General features: G+C 43.2%; 1 protein-coding gene across 1 annotated transcript; it reads right to left on the reverse strand.

Moving 5' to 3' along the window:
• Positions 1–995: 995 nt before the first annotated feature.
• ccdc65 (coiled-coil domain containing 65) lies at positions 996–5,962 on the reverse strand. Its single transcript, XM_067480924.1, has 9 exons — positions 5,776–5,962; positions 5,157–5,290; positions 4,822–4,989; positions 4,569–4,738; positions 4,098–4,248; positions 3,810–3,983; positions 3,294–3,509; positions 3,072–3,212; positions 996–2,944 (listed from the first exon to the last, which is right to left on the reverse strand). Exons 2-9 carry the CDS (start codon positions 5,283–5,285, stop codon positions 2,657–2,659), a joined length of 1,437 nt encoding a protein of 478 aa, XP_067337025.1. The 5' UTR covers positions 5,286–5,290; positions 5,776–5,962; the 3' UTR covers positions 996–2,656.
• Positions 5,963–22,381: the final 16,419 nt, after the last annotated feature.

The following is a 22,381-nucleotide window of genomic DNA, read 5'->3' on the forward strand; positions in this document are numbered from 1 at the left end:
ATAGAGGGGATTTGGATGAAGACGTAGAAGAGGTTGATGAGGAGTTTAGAGCATTTTGAGTAGAATCAGCTAGTCAATAAATTCCAAAAAGTAAAGGTAACGAAAACAGACCCAAATACAGGGAAGACGGGCTTTTACTTATTTATTCCAACTTTGGGAATCGCAGTAAAGAGAAGAACCAGTCACCATTCTTCTCTAGGTTAAATGTCTGTGTTGGGATCCAGAAACCGAACCCTCTTTTCTGTATGTGTCCCCGCAGTTGTCCTCCCCAGCAGCCGAGGCTTCCCACCACTCAGTTCCACCCCAGTCTGTCTTCAGTCCCTCTTTTATTTCCGTCCCTCAGCTGGCACCGGTCAACATCAGCCATCTACTTTTGTTTTCTAAGGACTCTCATTATCATTGTTTGTTGCTAGTGTGTCTCCCCATTTGTCCTGTTGTCCCTGTTTTCTGTCCTTTTTTTTTTCCCGCCGACCACCAGCTTTATAACCTTTTCAGGGCATCAGTCAGTTTTGAATTTTGTTTTGTTAGTCAGTTAGTCATCGTAGCATTTGGTTACTTAGTTTGTTTTCTAAATTGTCTCGGGGGACTGTTAACCTCTAAGGTCATATATCAGCCATTATCGAGGATCCAGCTTGACCTTCAGACTCCTCCATGATGGACATGCGCCCTCATAAGAACATGTTTTGTAGTCTTTATTAAAAACGTGTGAGGTTTGTTCATACAAATGTTCAGTCTCATCTCAGTTTTTCTTTTTTAGACCTGTGACAACAAATAAATTTGTTGAGACGTTTTTAACAACCAATACTTCAACCAACTCATTCACCATAAGTAAATATAAACAAGTTAGTTTTTGTTAACGCAGCTATTTTACTATAAGTATGAAAAGTATTGTGCAAACAGTTCACACATGAGAATTTACATTCCAGACAGATTCCTCTTTTTTGCAAATATATTTGATAGAGATATGAACTTTATTAAAAATAAATCCCATTGTCACAATAATTTCATTAGAAGAGGTAAAATATATTTTATTCCAACTTTATGGAAACTTCTCTTTCTTAGTCAATTGTGGTTCCTACAAAATCTTATTATTAATTTGTGCTCTTACGTGTTGTAACACAGATCGACAAACTGATTTCCACATAATCCCCAAACGATCCAATGCTCATCCAGTTCTAACTTCTAAATGAGCACAAATTGGATGCTATTCAGATAGTAGCTACACATGCAGAACGTGTGTGTTTCTACAAACAAATTGACAGTTCAGTGAAATGACATGTAACTGAGAATAAGTAAGTGGTATTAAAGACTTTTCCTCATAGCTGATGGTACCAACACATCTCAAAAAAGTTGGAACAGGGGCAACAAAAGTCTGGAAAGGTAATTGCTGCAAATATAAAGACTAATGAAGGAACATTTGAAAACTAATTAGGTTAATTGGCAACAGATCCGTAACATGACTCAGTATATAAGGAGCATTTCAGAGCCTCTAATGTAAAGATGAGCAGAGGTTCAACAATCTGTGACAAACTGCTAAAAATTGTGGAAAAGTTTTAGAAAAACCTTCGTTAACATAAAATTGTGAAGACTTTGAAGATCCCACCATCTACAGTATATAATCATCAAAGATTTAGAGAATCTGGAGGAATCTCTCTGCACAAGGGACAAGGCCGAAGGTCAAATCTGGATGCACGTGATCTTCAGGCTCTCAGGCAGCTCTGCATTACAAACTGCCATGTGTCTATACTGGACATCACTACATGGGCTCAGGAAAACTTCCAGAAATCACTGTCTGTCAACAGAGTTCACTGTCAAATCCACAAATGTAAGTTAGATCTGTATCATGCAAAGAAGAAGCCAGATGTGAACACGAGTCAGAAACACCACCCTGTTCTCTGGGTCAAAGCTCATTTAAAATGGTCTGAGCCAAAACAGAAAACGGTTTCAAAATTTGAACTTCTTTTTGCAAACCATGGACACAGTGTCCTGCGGACAAAAGAGGAGAGGGACCATCCAGCTTGTTGTCAGGGGACAGTTCAAAAAAATCTGCATCTCTGATGGTGTGGGGGCAGTTTACACATCTGGAAAGACTCAATCAGTGCTGAATGCTCTATTGAACACATTAAACATTCACAGTGCTGATGCCTTGGATTTTATAACTGGTTGAAGCTCCTTAAGCAGGAGACTCCACAATGTTTCCTCTCAGAACCAGATCTCACCGGAATTCGTTTTGCCTCCATGATTTCACAACAATTCCCACAAAGCGTTTTGCCAGTGGGATGTGAAAGGGCATTTTGGCAAACTCCAGCTTCGTTGCAGACGCTTCCTGCTTTCGAGCATTTTCCCGCTCCCGTACCTGTGTAGCCAGGCAGGCCTGGGGTTTGTGTTTGCCCACAGCTTGGTGAGAAATCTTCAGCTTTCATCATTTTTGTGGACACGTGAGCATTTACTGGGAAAAGACTGAAATGTCCAGGAGGAGGGGAGCAAGCAGAAAAATCAATTTAATTTGTAAATACTTTATCCAAGCAAAGACAATAATGAGAACAAAACCATCACAGCATCAACGTCAAGTTACAGTTTTTGTCGCCTATAATGCAGTTTGGGAAACTGCAGCTTTTCTTTATATCTAGGGTTTTCAAACAGTCCATGGCGTCTGTCAGAGTGTGTGTTTGACGACGTGAACTGCCTCGATAACCGTGTGGCGTCTGGTGGCGTCCGTTGGGGCCGCCGTGATCGGGACCTGATGCACAGTGAGCAGAGCATGGCGTCCGTTGAGGGCGTGGTCGCTGACCGTCATGGCGTCCAGGTGCTGACGCAGCAGGAGCTTCAGCTGCTGGTTCTCTCGGCTCAGATCCTCCCTCTCTTTCCTCAGAGCCTCTCGATGCAGCAGGGCGGTGTTGATGTGCAGCACCACCTGCCGCAGCTCTGGAAACTCGGGGACGTCCTAAAGTCAGAGACACAGGTGGTTGGTGAACTTTACTCTTATCACTTACAACAACACAACTGCTTTGAGAGCTCACGTATCAGGGGTCGGTCAATAGAAGGAACTGACACTCTGAGTCCTGGCCTACCTTGTCTACTCCGTCCTCCTCGGTCACAGGTCTTTCCTGTCTCTGACTCTCTGCAGCCAATAATGCTGAAGATGTGAAGATGGTTTCCTGCTCGCTCTCCAGCTTTCTGCATATTTCAGCGACACGTAAAAAGCTGTGACCCTGCAACACCAGAGGACAGACTGATGACGAAATGTTGACCAGACTGATGGATGAAGACAAAGGGGACCTAAGAGGTTTCACCTTGTTGATGACTTCCTTCAGTTTTTTGGTGGCGTTGTCGCTCTGGACAGTGAGGTCAGTGAGCAGTTTCCTTGCCGTCATCCCATCCTGGATCATCTGACCCCGGAGCTTGTGAGTGTTTTTGATCACCTCACTTCTGGCGTCTTGCATTTCCTGTTCTACCACCTCATTGTTGCTCTTAGATGAGTCCAACATCTTCTGCTGACTGACGAGCTCCTGCGAGACAAAGGGGACAATCTGGGAGACAGGGCCCCTGGGCACAGTCAAGTGTGACGGGCTTCACTACATGTAAAGGTACCAAGGTATCAAGTTGAAGTATTAAGTACACTCTAAAAAAGTCATTATCTTCTGTTTATGACTAAAAATGAGTTACATGAAGATCCTTAAAGTAATGTAAAGTACTTATTAATGACTTTTTACTGGATTAATGTCACTTAGCACTGCAGAGAATTGTGTCCTTCAGTTTCAGTCTGAATCGGCTGTAGCATCAGTTAAGTCTGTGTGTTCGTGTCTGACCTGCAGCCTTTTAATCTTCTTGTCCAACGCCTCTTCCAGTTGTCTGTAATGTTCATTTGTCTTGACCAGGTGGTCCAGTTCTTTGGCCTCTTGGTCGAAGAGCTGCCGAGCCTGCTGGTACCTAAGCGCGGTCTTCTTCAGCTTCCCCTGGTCTTCCAGGGCCAAGGCAGCCCTCTGTCCATATACAGAGGAAGAGACAGGAGACAGCACCGAGACAAGTCAGACACAGTCAGGACATGTGTCATATCTGTGATTCACAGCGGTTAAAAAGATTCGCTTTGGACAAACCCTGTCCTCGTTGGCACTCTCATACAGTGCAACCTTCTCCAAGTGCAGCCTGCGGATTTCCTTCATCATGTCTTTGTGTTGCTGCTCCACTGTGAAAACTGCGTCGTGCAGATCAGACAACCGCTGCTGATTCTGGGCCAACATCTGCTCCCTGAGACACACAACAGACACATCAGGGTCAAAGCCCGGTCATGGTTAAGTGGATCGGTTCCTCAGGCCCAACATTTCTACACATCTAGACCGGAATCCAAACATCTGGACTCGCAGACTTTGGTCGTGTGTAGTGTGCTAGCTGCTCTGCATGAATTGCATCTCTTTATAGACATTAGCATGTGATTTCATAGTCTGACTTTGTGGCTCTTTGCATCATTTTGTAGTTCTTTTCCATCTCTTCTGGTAACTGGATAACTGAGAATCCTCACACACCTTAAAACGCCTGATAAAGGAGGCAAGGAGGCTCCTCGCACTGACCTCTCAGAGCTGAACCTGGAGCTCAGGCGCTGCACACAGTCCACCCATGGCCGCTGCAGGGACGTCAGCTGTTTTTCCTGCTGAGCCCACAGACGCTCCAGGTGCTGCAGGTTGACGCTACACGCTTGAGCCGACTGACGCTCCGTCTCCTGCAGGCTGAGCTGCAGACTCTGGAAAAGAACGGAACCAACAGGAAGTGTGAGACAGAGGGACAGTGTGATCGGACAAAAAACAGGCGGGAGTCTCGGTTCACCTCGATGACCCTGTCCAGGTTGTCTAGCTGCTTCTCAAACATCTGCGTGTGGATGACATGCTCTTTACGCAGCTCAGCGGCTCGAGTCTGACGGAGAATCGTCCTCCAGCCTTCGTTAAGCTTCAGCAAGTTCAGAGCAGTGTTTTTCTGCTCCTTCTGCAGCTTGTCCTAAATTCACACACACATCACAACACAACTGTTTAGTTAGCGTGTAAAGTCTAATATGTGCATATTTGCATTTATTTAAAAACACAAATTAATTATATGAACAAATGTTTTCAAACTTCCTCAGAAATAATTCAAACTTGTCTATAAATAGACGCAGTGGGAGTCACCTTCAGGAACAGAGTGAGCAGCTCTTCTTTCTTCTTGGCCACCTCCTCTTTGGTCTGAGCTCTCTGCTGCAGGTGCATCAGCTTCTCCTCCCCCGCCTTTCCTCCACCTTTCTTCTGTTTCTTCGGCATGATCACTGACAGATGTCATAGAAAATTAGACTTTTGGCCCCAAACATTGTCCCAAACATCGTCACTCAGTGACGTCACTCTGACATGTCAGCAGGTGGAGCAGATTCTGCCTCCACAATAAAACATCCGTGTCGGTTCTGCTGCAAATAGAAATGGAACAGCTCTGTCCTCTGCAGTAAAAACAAATACTCAAAGTACCTCGGATGTAATTCAGTACACTGTAGCTGTGTGTCAGTCACTGCACAAACCCTAATCCACAGTGATGGGGATTTCCTCACACTGTCTGAACCTGGACATTGTGGACAGAGCTTCTCACTGTGCAGCGAAAACGTGTTAATGAACCCATCGCTGCTTCCGGGTCTCTGCTGGTAAACAGAACCAGTCCGCCTCGCGGCTCCGTTGGAGCCCAGCACCTGAACGCAGCCGAGCCAGAAACGTTTCCTCTCTGCAATGAAACCCACACAGCACAATTTCTTTGCGTTTTCCTCACCTGGGACAGAGTCTGTGGAAATGTGTCCGACGTCCGTTCAGGCTCCAGCGGCGGCTGTTTGTTTGGGGTCCGTCTCCATGACAACGACGTCAACGACGCCACAGCACGTAGTCAATTCCAGGTGAGACGTTTTCACAGTTGAATTAATAATTCATTCACAATCCTGGAGCCTGTGGACGTCAACTGATACGTGTACTGTTTTACTGCCCGGTGTGACGTCAGTATAATGTAAAATACACCACAAGGTGAAAACATGTTTCCTATTTTTGCACATTTCTTAAAAACTAACAACTGAACTAAAGACAGCAGGAAACCCGGAACTGAGTATAAAGCAGTAACTGTTAATACACTGAAACGTGTCGCAGCTTTCCAAATAATCACAGGGTCGTGCGCTTCGTGCTTTGAGCAGTACAAAGCCAAATAGAGACTGTTTGTAGCTGAATCAGCAAAAAACCTGACAGGTCTTTATTTCCATTCGCGATGGGCCTCCAGGCTGGAAATTGATTTTTTTTTCCCCCAGAAGAGATTCAAACAGCTCAGTGTTTGATCAGACAACTCACAGTTTAACCTTATAAGTTATAGAGATTTTAACTTGTTGGTGTTGTTGAATCTGCGGCTCTGACACAAGATGGCGCCACATCTCTAATGGTTTCAGCTTCCATGAGAAGAGACCGATGGACGCACTGCAAAAATAACGATTCTTTGTTGGGGAGCACAGGAAAAACAGCTATTAAATACAGACCATTCCCAATCCAGACCCCATCAAAATATTCCTTTACACAGAGACCAGTTTCCCTCTGCTAACAGGACCTGGTCATTTCAGATGACACGTTTCTTGGTGGAAAGAAAATAATTCATATGTGAAACAAAAGTAAATCAAAGATAAAGTTTTGAGCAGAAATGAATTCACATACTTCTGTCCCGAATCAAACCTGCATTAAATCCGAGTGGCTCCTACACTTTAGACGTTATTTCCCTCAGACTCCTACAGTCCCTACAGCTGCAGTAGGTTTGATGATTAAACCATGAGCTGTTTAGTCTTAATCCGTAGGTTCTTCAACTTTTCAGTGACCTGCAGAGACGCGAACATTGTTGGATTTGTTCATTTATTATTTTCTCTGACCTTGTCAACAGTTTGCATCTAGTTTCCTCTGTAGAGTCTTTCTATCAAGAAAAGTAAAACTAGTTATTTTATGATTATTGAATGAGCTGTTTGCTGCAGTTTGTTTGTTTGTTTGTTTTGGACACGTGGACGTTCAGGATTATAACCTTTAAATATTTTTACGTATAAAAACAATAATTTACCACTTTATTTTGGCCCGACTGTTCTGTCAATTTCTGTCATACTGAAAATGTAGTTGCAAACTGGGGTCTGTTCCACGTGTACATGGTTCTTTTGTGACAGTCAAGATTTTACAAGCAGGTATGATGTATGTAAATGCTGTGTCCACAAACATAGGCTGACTAAGAAATGATGGTTAAGACATGATTGAACTTTTAGTGTTGGCACAGTATCTATACTAAAGAGAAATATCTTTAGTGCCTATATAGGTAAGTTTTTGATTGTATTGGTATGGTGTTTTTTCATATACAGTACTGCATGTTAGACAACAGGAGGTAAAGGACGACACCCAAATTCAAATATATCAGCAAAACTTGTGAGCTTGTATAGAACCTGACTGCCTTTAATCTTTTAGAAGTGGAAAAAACAAATGATTATCAATGCAACATTAAAATAAAGGTGACATACAGCACAGGCTTAACGTAGGTGTTTGCCAAGTTTTAAAAACCCTACTCAGCCCACAATGGTCCCATTGATTGAGAGGCTTGAGATGACTCCATGTGTGTGTAGTAGACTTGATGCTAAGCAAACTAGAGCTAAAGCTTAGCTCGAGTTAATTACGGAATATTGAAAAAAAATCATGTATATGAGTATGGATGGATGCAACGCAAGTTGATGACCAAAAAACTTATCACTGGACAAATGCCACGAGGAGTTCAGTGTTTGTGTTCACTGTTAGGTCCACGTTGACGCTGCTCAACTGATAAGAAGCTGGCTCCACTAAAGGGATTGATGTGATTACAACACAACACAGGTACTGTAGGCTGTGGCATTTAAATGGTGCTCAGAAGGTACAAAGGGACCCAAAGTGTGCCAAGAAAATATCCCCAACACCATTAAGACACTGGCAGCCGGAACTGTTGATGCAAGACAAGACAGATCCATGCTTTCATGTTGTTCACGCCAAATTGTGACAGCTGACATGTTGTGTGTTCACAGATGCTCTTCTGTACACCTCAGTTGGAACTAGCAGTTATTTGAGTTACTTTTGCCTTTTATCATCTTGAAGCAGTCTAGCCACTCTCCTCTGACCTCTGACGTCATCTTGATATTGCGGATATTTTCCCTTTTTACTAAATGTAGATTGAATCACATCCCTTTAACGTGAATTGAACTAGTCTGTAAAACACAGATCACCTGTAAAGACTGGCCTAGTTTTTGTTTGGGGAACAAACTGCTGTGGGTCCTGCATGTCTATGTAACACAGTACAATAGTATTCACGTTAAATCCTGCTAAATGGGATAACTACGCCAACTACTGTCGCAAAAGTGCACCTGCATGCAGTGGTAAAAGCGAGGGATTGTGGGTAATCGATGATTTGCTAGTGAGGCAACCTGTCTGAATGCGTCTGTGGGTAAAACATGATGAACTTATTTTTGAAACACATAAAAGTTCAACTGGCAGGAAAATGTAATGATTCCCCTTTTCCTGGGTGAAAACATCCTTTTCTTTCCCAGTGAACTTAGAGGACAAAGTAAGACGTTCAGCTTTATGGCAGCGTGGTACATGTGATGGGAGCTGGTGGACAAACCCAGTGGCAGGAGACGGAAAAGGTGAGCCGCAGTGTTTGTGTGTGGACTCCACCTGAGGACCTACCCTTCCCTGTGTCACCCCATTTCCCACCTGAATACAGTGAAGGTAAAATGAACTCCCACCATCTTAACCGTTGGGGGACGCAGCGCCATCTTGCGATCAGTGCAGTCTGTTTCCCGTTGCCTGCTGACCTGCACATCTTTAGTTTGTCTAAAAAGTTGTTTAGGTCCTGCTGTCTGACATATAGGATAAAAAGGGCCACACACAAATTCCTATAAATCAGCAAAAAGTCAAAGCATTTTCCAAAGGTGACTTATGAGTTTGTTCTCCCGGTGTCTGTGTTGGTCTCCAGGTGCTTGGAGATGCAAAGATCTGCAGGTCGGATGATTTCTGATAGTGAGTTGGCCCCATTTCTGTTACACAGAATTCCAAACTGAAGTGTAATAACTTTTCTCTTTCTCTCCCTGCAGTGTTTTTTCCAAACCATTTTAAAGGTCACAATCCTATTAGCGGGTAGTAGTCGACTTGATGCTAAGCACGCTAGAGCTAAAGCTTAGCTCGAGTTAGCTACTGAATAATTAAAAATAATTTCTATGAGTAAAAAACATACAATACTGAATGGCTGTGTGTCCCTGTGTAAGTGTCAGCCCTGTGTCATGAGTGCATCCTGCCTTTTGAATAATGGCGGCCGGGATCGGTTACAGCACCCTGCAACCATAGACAAGAGACGCAGGCTGGTGATGGATGGATGGATGGATGGATGCAACGCAAGTTAAGGTGAAGTTGTTTTATGCAGACATTTTCCAACCCCATAGTCAAAATGACCTTTATGCATGATGCTGGAACATTGAGCACGAGTTCTTACTACTTTAAGTCACAATCATAACACACAGCAAAGCAGAATGAGGCTCATAGTCCCCCTCCTCCTCCTCCTCTTCCTCGTTTGAGTCCAAATCCTTCCGCCGCAGTGCTGCAGTCGCCCACCAGAGGTCTTCAGTGACCCACTGATCAGCTGACTCAGTGTGAACTCCTTTTACCTCATATAGTCTTATATTCATAAAAAAAAAACATTAGACACACACGAGGTCACACAAGAGTCAGAAGTGAATGTGGTCTTTAGTTTTTGTACAGGGTGTAACGTCACACCTGTTTGTCACTTCACCTTCACAACACACATAGTGAGTCTTATCTTTGTACTTGAAGTACAGCTTATACTTTTACTTGATGTATTACTTTACAGACTAAGACTCCGCACATGTGGACTTACAAATAGTACCTTATTTTGCCGCAGCAATTCTAAACACATCTTTTTTTTGTAACTAAATCCTCTGAGTCCTTTTCCACCACTGTGCACTTGAAATACCAACATGCATAGGAAAAAACGTGTCACTTCCTGTTTAGCCGCCTGTATGATGTGATGCTGCTGCTGGAGCTGGAACCACCAGTCTAATTGGATCCACCTGTGGAGCATCAGACTGACAAACCACAGCAAAGAAGAAGGAGCCTTTTTATCTTTTACTCCGATTCAGGTGTTATTACTGGGATATTTCTAACACCTGCGTGCACCTTTGACTCCGAGCTCTCTGTGTCCTGCTGCCGTCACTAATGAGGTCACAGCACTCGTACAGTAATTGAGCAGCTGAACATTTGTTTAGATCTCCAGCTGTGCATTGGATCAAGCTGCTTTAAGGTGTTTTGTCCACTGGGTGGCAGCAGGACTGAGGTCCACACAGTATTAGAAACATGTTTTTTAGGAGAACGTAAAGGTCTTGACCTCAGACCGAACTTTCTTCTCGCAACTCTTTTATTTTGAAGTCCACAAACCTCCTGTTGCTCACCCTCCTCCACTCCCCCACCCTCCAAAAGTGTCTCAATTCCTCTTGTCTTTCTGTCTTTTTGTCGGATTCTCTCCTCGTCCTCCTTTGTCCATCAGTTTTTCTCCATCCTTTTTTTTTGTTGTTGTCCTCCTCTCTTGTCTTCCTGTTGTCTCTTTGACACTAAAGTTTCTTTCCTTCCTTCACCTTCTCTCCTATACTTTCCTCCTCCTCCTCTTCTAATTCTTCCTCATTTTCTCCTTTTCTTATCTCCTTACTTCATCTCCTGCTCTTGCTTTCTTTTCTTACTCTGCTCAGCTCCTCCCTCCTTGTGTCCTTGCCTTTCTTTCATGTTCTCGTCTCTTTCCATGTCTCCTCTCCTTATTTCCCTCCCTCTTTTTGATCTTTCGTCCCTGCCGTGTTTGCCTGTGTCCTTGTTTCCTTCTTTCCTTTCTTTTATGTTATTTCCTTTCCTCGTGTTTTGCCTTTGGCTTTCCTGCTTTGTCTTCTCATCCTTCCTCACCTCTTTGTTCCTCTTTTCGACTTTTTTTCTTTCTTTTCTCTCTTTTCAAAATCATTACACAATCAATTTTTTTTCCTTCTCCTCTGGAGATTTCTCATCTCCTGCACCTTAATCCCTGCACTGTAATGAATGTATGCTTTAATCCCCCATCGCCTTGACTTAATCTTTAACACTTAGTGATTCTCCACATCCACATGCTGTGAGGTGGAAATGCAAAGACACCGGGGATTGCTGCATGTATACACAGAGCCTTTACAACCATGTGATTTTAACAAGGTCTGGAAAATGTTGTTTGTCTTTGATAAAAGCTTGAACCTTCTTTATATTTTTTCCTGACTCCTCCCCCTCACCTGCCAAAAATGATGCTGCTGCATATGTATGTCACACTGGGGGGGCAGAGCCAGGAAAACTGTGGATTTTACTTATTAATTTGGTCATTGTGGCCTCATTAGCAGTACTTCAAAAACTCAGGTCCAGTCTTTTCTCTTTGTCCCGGACCTGTCACTACTACGAATACTCAGAATTACTACATACAGCACAAACAAATAGTGGGATTTTCCAGAGGAAACAGTAATTGGTATATTTATTGCAGTCGTTGTTTTCTTTACTTTGAAGTTGTACATTTATTGCATTTTATACTTCTTGCTATTCACAAGATCAGTGGCTTTGGGCTTGTCCCTTCAGGGGTCACCACAGTGGAACGTGTTCTGCATATTGATTTGACTGAATGCCCTTCCTGCCTCAACCCTCCCATTTTTTTTTTATCCGGGTTTGGGACGTGGCTACACCTGGTGGGTTGGGATTCAAACCCACAGCCTTCTGCATCCCAACCCAGTGCTCCAGCACTGAGCCACCAGGCCCCCATACGTCATATTTCACTGTCCAAAGATTGAATCATGTCAACTGAGTACGCCTACTCTGGAGGACATAACTGGGTTCCCTAAGAAGAAAGAAGTCAAGTTGACATGATTCAATCTTCGGATAACGAAATGACGGGATGACTGAGAATCTTCACTGACATTATTGTATTGTGTTAAAATTAGGTGTCTGGTAGTGGACTGTTGTTGGTCAGAGCACCTACACGTTCAGTGTATCCCCCTATTGTGCAATGATATTAAAGTCAATTCTCTCTATTTTACTTTTGCTGTGTGTAAAAATGGTGCTGAACTAACACGGAACATCATTTTTCTGCAGATCTGCTATTTGCTGTGCAGAACATTATTTGGGTTCACAAGTCTACAAGACCTGAATGATGCCGTTACAGTGCATAATTGCACCCTGCACCCAAAAATCCATCGAACTACTTTGTGAGTTGGACTCCTGTCAGTGAGGAGAAGACACCGTCCTCCAGGAAGAAGTGTGCCCACTCCTGAGCTGGGAAGCAGCCAGGGGATGATGTCATGTTCACGTCAGGAGACGGAGAAGCACTGAGGTCAGTATGAATGATTTGCTCCGACACATGTGTCCTCACAGTAGTAATGACAACAGATTATGCTCATTGAGTGACGTTAATATTTTCCATCCACTGTAAACCATTGCTGCCCAACGACATTTTGCGCCGCAAGGTCCTGTGGTGGAGAAAAGTAATGAGAAATCTGTCAATCAGAGGTTTATCGTGAAAGAGTCGAGTGTGAAACTACAGTTCGGGATCATGTGGAACTTTCTGGTGTCGTGTGTTTCACCCCTTGCAAACAAAAGTCCAGGGAGCCCAATTATAAACTCCGGAAATCATGGCAAAAGGAAGCCTATGGACAAAACACAGAAGGTGCTTATGAACACAAACATCCTTTTTAATAAAAGTGTGCATGCACGTCCTGCACCCGCTTCCCTGTGTAAATCACCGTCAACTTAAACATCTCTGTAATGTGGAGAGTCTCACATTTCTACAGGCCACTGTTTTTAAAATCCCGACAGTCTTCGCTTTCGCTGCCAGTGAGAAGACATGAAACACATCGCTCACTTCCTACATCGAAGCAAAAGATAAAAAGACCTCTGTCATTTGTATTTTTTAGATGGTTGTGTTCCACCTCTTTGTAGTTGTTTCACTTTCAACCACATGGACCCGATCTTGTTCAGTAATGATCTCCTGATCATTCTGGCTCGTCTGAAGAGTTGTTCGACAACAAAACACCGCTGAACACACATGAAGCGTCAATGGTCTGCACTTATGTAGCGCTTTTCTACCAATTGGTACTGAAAGCACTTTCCACTTCTCATTCACCCATTCGCACCCAGGCACCAATAGGGGGAGCCACTAAGTTGGGGTTCAGTGTCTTGCTCAAGGACACTTTGACATGTGACCAGAGAAGCCGGGGATCAAACCAACAACGGTTGGATCGGTGGATGCCCGCTCTACCTCCTGTGCCACCGTTGCCCTACATGGGAACGTGTGGTTTCATTTGTGTTTTGATGGCTTTTGAAGCTAATTATATAATTTTATACTTGGATACTTTTACAACTAGGTAGTTTGTGAATTTTAAAGCTGGGACTTATGATTTTCCTCTTATTAATCAGCTTCAGAAAAAGAACTTAAATAAATTTTGTGAATTTGAAGCATGATATAGCAAAAAACAAACTTGTTTTCTTGAACTTTGACCTTTGCCACAGTCCCCTGCCAGGACTCAAACTTGTCCTCTTTAATCAGTGATGCCAAGCTCGAGTAATCCACAATAATCCAAGTGTTGCCAAAGCCAAATATGTACTGCACATTTCCTCAAACCTCTCTATTTTCAGCCCTCCTCCCATTTCTCCACCTGCATGTGAGGAGGGTGTAGGTTTCCTCCCACACACTTCATTAGTGGGATTATTAGAGCTCAGAGCGAAGGGTGTGCACAGACGTTAGGAGCCATGAAGAGTAATAAAACCCTCCCACACAAACGGCGCGCTCAGCCCGCCACCTTCTTTAACAGGAAATGTAATTTCCAGCAGGCGTGAATCTGGAGTCAGGCGGCGAACATTCACGTTTGAGTTTTAGTTTTATGGCGGCACACGCTGTGTCAATATGTGGAGTCTCATATCTGTGGAAAATAAACCAAATTGCACCAAACAATTCTTGATTTGAGTCCAGATTTAACCGAGATCCTGCTGTTCAGGAAACAAACTGCATTCCCCTTTTAATAATGTCCTCAGTTTGTCTTTAGGACACATTTTTCTATTAACCTGTCCTTCAACCTGAACGTCCATACCTTATTTAGGACAGATGAGCAAATGGAGACGATAATACGTTTGTTTAAATAGTGCCACCACGTAGGGAGGCAGGCGTCTGTTAAGACTGCTAAAATTGCCAATACTGCTGCTTACAGTGGAGCCAAAATGGCGGCCAGTTTCACACTGGTTTTTAGGTTGTAAGCACTCAAAGAAATGTGATTTAAAATGTGCAAACAGCAGTTTGGTTAGAGGTAAGGTGGAATTGTACTCCATCGATAAACGGAAGCATTGACACAGACCTACGCAGAAAAGGGAAATTATGGGTAACTGTAGGCCACAGGCCACAGACACGAGCATCTCCTGAATCTCAACGTCCTGTTGTGTGGAGATGTGCAGTGAAAAGCTGATGATTATGTCAGAAAGAAGAAACTTAAACCTTTATACCCGTCTAGATATTCACACTGACTATACATAATATTTATATATGCAGTTTTATTTATTCTACTGTTGTGCTGCTGCTTTATTCAGTCTTTGGTGTATTCATTTTGTTTTATTAGAACGAGTCCCACTGAGTGTTTTGAGATGTGGATTTCAACTTAGGAGTTTTTGTTTCCGAAAAGGAAAATTTAAAAGTAGAGGGAAATAAGAAAAATCAGGGTTTGATAACATGCTCTACTTCCCATTGGACACTAACTATTTGGTTAATGAAAACTGAAATAGTTTCACGATTTACCATTTGGCCTTTGAAATGACCACTTCTGTTATCTCCCAAACTCTTCATAGGTTTATTAAATATCAACAAAAAATAGGATTTTGTAGCGTGAAATACTTCACATCCTCATCTGAGCAACGACAAAACAAGGGAGCTCCAGAGGCTTCACATACTTTTGCTTGTCGTTATTTTGTGAAATTCAGTTCATTAGACCCCACTTAAACAGGGCATCCTGACAAAGTCAAATTCAATTTCTGTTTTCGGATTGTTTCTCCGGCAAATGGGGATTGGTAAACGTCATACTGCCCCTTGAGAACTCGTCTACCATGCAAGTATAAAAGCCACATGTACAAATCCATCTGAGTGTATGTCTGCCTCAACGTTTACGTGTATCGACGAAGAAGGCAGAAAACCACCAGGGGTAGGTCAGGTTTGGGTTTTTGTTTCTTATGTTTCTTTCATTTTTATCCCTGCTAATGCACAGATTAAAAAATGAAAACTTTTGCACCTTTACCTTCTCTCAGATTAAACTAATTTGCTTTCTTCTAGCTCTCGTGTTTTATGTTTGTGCAGAGTAAAAGCCTCTTAGGAGCGAGTGCTGAGGCCAGAGGAGGTCAGAAATCCCCTGAGGACTCCAAACATCCATTTTGGCTGATTTTTGAGGCAGTGCAGCTAAATATTTAACACAACTTAATGCAGCATGTTGAGTAACAGACTGTCAAATGGCCTAAGATGTACTCCTCAACCTGGCACAGCTGCTCTCCACGGCCGCGAGTCTGAGCGTATGAAAAGCCTGATTTCACTACCTTGAAATAATCGGCTTTACCCCCCAAAACCCAAACCCTCCTGACCCATGAGATCCTCTGTGTTGCTCATGCACAGATGCTCATGGTGCGGGTTTGTCTCCTCTTCTCTGGTCGTCAGTGTGTCCGCTGCAGAAAATCTTGGGCCTCAAGGCAGAATTATTTTTTTCCATCGATACACTTAAACGTCGACTCAGACCTACCGCCCAATGTAATTTAGGGAAAAACTTTTACTCCTTTTTGTTCAGAAATAAGAAATAACACTGCAACATCACTGTCCCATATATTTCGAATGGAGCGTCAAATCGTAATACGTAATCGAAAAAAGATTTTTTCTGGATTGTCCGACACACACTCTGAAACCTCGGCACGGCAAGTCACATCAATTAGCTAAATCCGCAAACAGAAAATATATGTGTGTGTTCTACAATCCACAACACCTGATGTCTGTAAAGGTAAACACAGATTTTAACGATCAATTAGACCTGATTGACTTTTTCCAGACCTCTGCAGGAATGGTTCTCTGTCAGGATGCCCTGCTGAGGCGTGGTCTACTGAACTGAACTTCACAGATATTGCATCAAAACTGCATTCATGAGATGTCAAAACATCCCAACCTACGCATGTGACATGAGAAGCAGCAGCAGAGAGTTTTTATATTATAGTCATATGACATGTTCATTGTCAACTTGGATCAATTTGTTGCATGGATCATGCAAAATCAGAAATAAACTTGAGTTACAGTTATTGACCTGAGCACTTGCAGCTTTAAACAGTCTAACATGATGTTTGGATGTCGTATGGTAAGAAGAGACCTACACCCGATGTGTCATTTTCACCTGAAGTCACGCCGTTTCTGCTTCATCCAGCTGAGGAATTAAACCAAGATCAGGTCATTGTTTTCATGTGCACACACAGAAAAGCTCATTTATCCTCCAGACTATTGAGCTGCTGTTTATTCTGGAGTCGGCTGATAGGAGCAGCACAGTGGTGGCATGTTAGTTTAATTGGTGAATGTGAGTGTGACTGGTTGTCTATCTGCGTATGTCTCCTTGAGACAAACTGCCGATCTGTTAAGGGTGGACTCCACCTGCCGCCCAGTAACAGCTGGACTAGACTCCAGTCCCCCGAGATCCTGAACACGATAACTGGTTAGAGTTGATGTATGGATGGATCAGCAGATGAGGATGACACATTAGTATTAAGTAGTGCTTTTTAGGGCAAACTACGACTTTTTTTTTAACCAGCCTTAACCATGTTTATTTAGCACCTAACCCGAACCTGACCTACCCTTAATGTTTTTATGCCTAACTTTGTTTTCACATTTTAAACCACATGTTTTTGAGTATTTAGAACAACAACAACAACAACAACAAAAAAACAAGTGTAAAACTGGCCGCCATTTTGGCTCCATTGTAAGCAAAAGTATTTGCCAATTTTGTTGCCTGATGCCAAAAGTTGACATAGATCAACTAAAAACAAAGCAAAATGAACAGACAATTACTAAAAATGCACAGAAACGAATAGAATAAATTATGGCATTAAAAACTTCAAAATGGATTCTTTATCAATCCAGTATTTCTAGACTCTATTTTACAGCGCACCTTCCTATGATGATTATTTCTGTCCATTAAATCACTCTGAGCCACCCAGTTGACATGGAAACTGAGGCCAGTAATAGCCCACTGTGGGTGACAGGGTGACTCACTGTGCATCTCCAACATTTGTTCATATGCGTCCAATAAATATTTGATTCCTGCGCTGCTGTAAATATTCAAAGTTTTGAGTAATGGATGTGAGTAGCTTGTGTTAAATGGGAAACCGGTTGCAACAGTCACAGATGTCCATAAGTACAGTTCGATTTCTCCTTCAGAGTCATGGATTTGTGAGAGAAGTGAAGCAGGCTTCTGACTCATCCAAACTACGATATTTCACAGCCATCTAGGAATCAATGAAGTCATTTAAGAAAATGGTAAATAGTGAAATTAAAACCACTGGAAGGTTTTAAATGCGACTGGGAAATGTCTTCTTTTATATCAAATAATTAAACCAATTAATGGTCTTGCAACATCCAATCTGTAAAGTTGCACAGATGTACTGAACTGACAGCCCCTTAAACAGGGCCCACGATGTGCTAATGCTCCTGGACTTGGTGCTACTGGATCTAACTGCTGCCTTTGACACAGTGGATCACAACAGTTTGATTTCTTCAGTTCAGGGATCCTTGTTACTGGCCTGGAGTGGTTTGGCTCATACTTGGCAGAGAGAACATTTTGTGTACAAATGGACAATGTTCAGCCTGGGTGGCTCATTTTCCTCCAATTTAAAGAAAAAAGACAGAGGTTGTTGTCTTTGGTCCAAGCACTAGCGGTGGGCCCTCTATGTAGACCTGGACCTTTTGACAGGGCGCGATGCTGCAGATTAGTGGTAGCCAGCTCCATCTTCTATGCTGTGGTTTTCTGGGGCAGCAACATGAAGGTGGCAGACAGTAACAGACTGGACAAACTAATAAGGAGGCCTGGTTCTGTTCTGGGGGAGGAGCTGGACCCTCTGCATGTTGTGGCTGAGAGGAGAATGTCGTCCAAACTCCTGTCCATCCTGGACCATCCCTCCCACCCCATTCACTGTGTGTTGGCTGCACAGAGCAGCACTTTCAGCCAGAGACTGATCACAGTCAAGTTCTCCACAGAACCACACAGGAGATCCTTTCTCCCAGTGGACATTAAACCCGGAGAGTCCGCCCCAGTGCAAAAAGGAAGGGGACTAAATGGTCCAACTGGAAAGATAGTATTGTTTTTATTTCATTTACATTTACTCTTCTAGCTGGGTTTTTTCGTACATATTGACAAGCAGTTTGGACTTGTACTTGTCTATTGTCTTGGTTTTACCTTTTTTTTTTTTTACATTTCACCCTGAGAGCAGCTGTAACAAGGCAACACAATTTCCCCATGGGATCAATAAAGTTGTTGAATCTTGAAAAAACACGGACATCGTTCAGAGCCCAAAGCACACCTCAACCTGTCACTGACTGATGTGGTTTCATTACAGCCTCCGCAGTTGGTCACGCTAACGCGAATCCAATATTGAAACACGACTGTTAGAAAAAGTCCTAAACCTTGTCCTAGACCAACTTATTATTGATTCATATTTAGACCAGAACCTAGACGGTGTGAGAGAGAGTTTTAGTTCAACGTTAAGGAAAAGCCAAACTTGAGCAGGTAACTTTAAAGATCTGATGATTCTGGTGATTAAGAAGCAGCAAATGTCATTGTTACCTGGCCATTTATTTTAAAGACAGTGTGTTGGGGACCAGTTGGCCACAGAGAGATTTTACAAAACCTTTACAGTTCTTGCTGTGGGCACATGAATACATGCATTGAATCTCTTGGAGAACACTGCATTAATTATGGAGCAGCTGGTGAGTTTTTTTTGCTCGAGGGTGAGGAGGGCAGTTGTTGTCAATGCACGCTGCCATTTTTTTAGCCAGCAATGCTATAAAATGTCTCGCTTGGCTTTTTGTCTTATTCCTGCTTTCTTCCAGAGCTGCTGCTGGTGCTGCTCTAAGGTTTCTGTGTCACTTCTTCTCAGCACACCTTGCTTCAGTGCATAGTGACAAGATCGATGAGAGGGGAAATTACAGTGTGTTTTGCTCTTTATTCCTTAAGAATGAAGCATTACGACATTTGCAGACAGGCCCAATATGGCTTGAAGTTGTATTCAAACTTTATTTACCTGTATCCTGTGTGGACGTGGTTCAGAGGAAGGTACAAACTGCAGCCGGAGCAGTCAGATCAAGCTCGGAGGCTAGTGGGTTCTGAGCATTGTGTTGTTACGGCAACACTGCCCAGGGATGGGGTTCAATGTGATTAGTGGCTCTCGATTGTTTGGATTAAAATGATGAGAGACCATCATTAGCTCTGTGGGCAGCTGTAGAAGCTAAAGCTAAAATAATTCAAATTTATAATCTAGTAAATATTAATTATTTATGTGCAAGCATGATACAGTTAACTAGCATGAAATTTGTATACATCATCATTTTTATTCCCCTTTCTTTAACTTAAGACATTTGTTCAGATAAAGTTATTAAAAAGTTGGATAAAAGAGTCAAACCCCATCCCCATTCCTGTGTCTTTAAAACTGTTCACTACCAAATTCATCTGAGGGAAGTGGTTGGTGGTAAGGTGGTGCCCACACAACTAGACTTTGACACTGGAGATCAAGGTTTGTATCCAGAGTCCAGTGTGGTGGTGGGTTTGGGGAGGCCAGGTCTAATCGTGCGTGGTCCACGCCTATTGATTTGACCCCAGCTCATCACTGGTGGTGTGAGGCTGCAGGTTGACTCAGTGTGTGGCACTAATGTAATGGCAGATATTAACACGTAAACGTTGAGCTGTAATGGAGTTTTATTTTACACTATTTTAATCGTGTGTCTTGCTCAAATTGTTCTTAGTCAAATGGACGAATGGACAAAAGCTCAGTCCTTCGCCGTGCACCCGGTATTTACTGGTCAACAGGCTGCAAACACAGTCCTCGGAGGACGGTGGCTGGTGTCGGTTGTTTCCAAACAGCAGATTTTAGCCTTTAAGCTCCCAACCATGTTAATTTAGTCCTGGGGAGGCCTATTATCCAATTAGTTCGGTGGAGCTGATCTTATTGATCAGAACTCCCACTGGTCCCTGAACAACTGAGACACATTCACTCTGTTCCCCCACTTCACCCCAGCGGCTTTACTATCAGCTGCTAAAGATGGACTTTTCTGCTACCAAATGCCTTTTATTTCCTCCTTTGACTGCTCCCAGGATGACAGGTCAGGCTCAGCATTGGTGATTTGGTGGGTGCGGTAGTGCTGGTGGTTAGGTAAGGGGTGATATTTGATCGCTTCCCCCCTTGCTCTCTCTCTTCCTTCCTTCCTTCCTTCCTTCCTTCCTTCCTTCCTTCCTTTAAGGCCAGCGAGACAGCACCGGTGGAAGTTAGACTAATTAATGCAGAGATCAATATGGAGGGATGCAGCCATGCCTCCCTCCAGATGAACAGGCGGTGCACTAATCAGCAATCGGGGGGGGGGGGGGGGGGTGTTTGATACCTCAATCCCTGTCTCCTTCTTTCCCCTTTCCCTACCCAAACGAGGCATCAATGCTGCCTTTGATCTCCACCGTGTGACATCCACCGGTTTCTCCTCAATGAGCAGCAGAGCGACACACAACTGATTCACAGCCCCACCTGTCTGTTTGGGATTGTTAGGGATCCAGGCTGTTGTTCTGTCGATGAGCTGATTTGCTCATTTGCCAGGATCATCGGCTGACGTTGGGCTCGCTCCGAGGCCACATAACCAATGGCTGCCCGCCTGCCTGCTCAATGCCGATAGGGCATAATTGGGGGTTAGTGATGTGCCATAATTAGAGTGATTACAGTCATCAAGTCCATGCGGAAGCTCTGCTCGCTGTTGGTGTGGTCGGTCCTGTGCAGGTTGGAGACCTGTGCAGAAACTCAGAGGTGGAGCTCACTCAGCTGATCCCGATCTGCTTTCTCCTAGTAGTTAACACACACACTCTGCTGTGCTTGGTAGCATCTTAGTCTTAAAAACACATTTTGACATCAGGAAGCAAAACCAGCTTCAGTTCATGCTGCGTAATGGACCTGAACACGAGACATTTCCCCAAAATGATGATGTTACTTTTCTGGTTGTGGGCATAAAAAACTTCCCCCCTCAATTTTTTTCCCCCCGAACTGCAAAATGTTTTGTGTGGAAAGTATTTGCAACAGGATGGTTTTCTGGGAACAAAATGAGGATAAGTTGGTACATTGTCGCTAATACACTGATACTGAACACTTTAGTAAAATGTTCAAACACCCTGGAGTTCGTCTGAACACAGCGTTAATAAACAGTTATTATGGTAATATTCAGGGGAAGAATGGGGTCTGCTTTAATAAAGAAAAGCTGGGACTACACACACGTTTATTAACCTTTAAAACCACAATGATTCTCTAATCGAAACCCTCCACCACATCTTTACGCCTGCTTTTGTTATTAAATGTCGCACTTTCATTCAGGGCTGCAGAGGCAGAACACAGACACCTGTCCTCACAAACTGAGTGTGTGTGTGTGTATGGAGGTTTACCGGCGCCAAAACTATTCAGCGTGCACACACGCATGCAGCAGCAGAGATACTGAACATACACTCACTGGTCACTTTATTAGGAACACATGTACAATGTAATGCAATCCAATACAGTGGCTCTGCCATGAATTCTACTTTCACATTGTTCTAATTGATCAGTTATTAAGTTGAAACTCTTGGAAAGGTGATAATTCTACCCTCTGTCATAGTGGGCGGCCAAAATCCCCTCTTCTTATAATGCACTACAGTACGACTCCACCGCCCACTTTGACCTCAGTAATAAACACACAGTACACAAGTCCAACTGTACGCAAGACTTCCAACACCCACCACCCTCCTTCAACCTGCTTTTCTTTAATAAAACGGTTCATTTATTGTAAAAAATAGAAACAAATATTTGAAAGACAATCCCATTTTTAGGAGACAGCTGCTCGTCTAACAGAAACAAGACTACACGTGTTTGTCCCCCATGTTGAAGGGTATATAAATACAAATAAAACATTTGATGACCGTGATAAAGAAAAATGTTTAAAAATGACAATGAACAGTAAATTGCTCCCCCATGGCTGCTCCTCCTTCTACCTCACTATAAAGTCAGCTTCAGTAATTTAC

Source organism: Channa argus, chromosome 16 (genome assembly GCF_033026475.1).
Source record: "Channa argus isolate prfri chromosome 16, Channa argus male v1.0, whole genome shotgun sequence".
Lineage (NCBI taxonomy): Eukaryota > Metazoa > Chordata > Actinopteri > Anabantiformes > Channidae > Channa > Channa argus.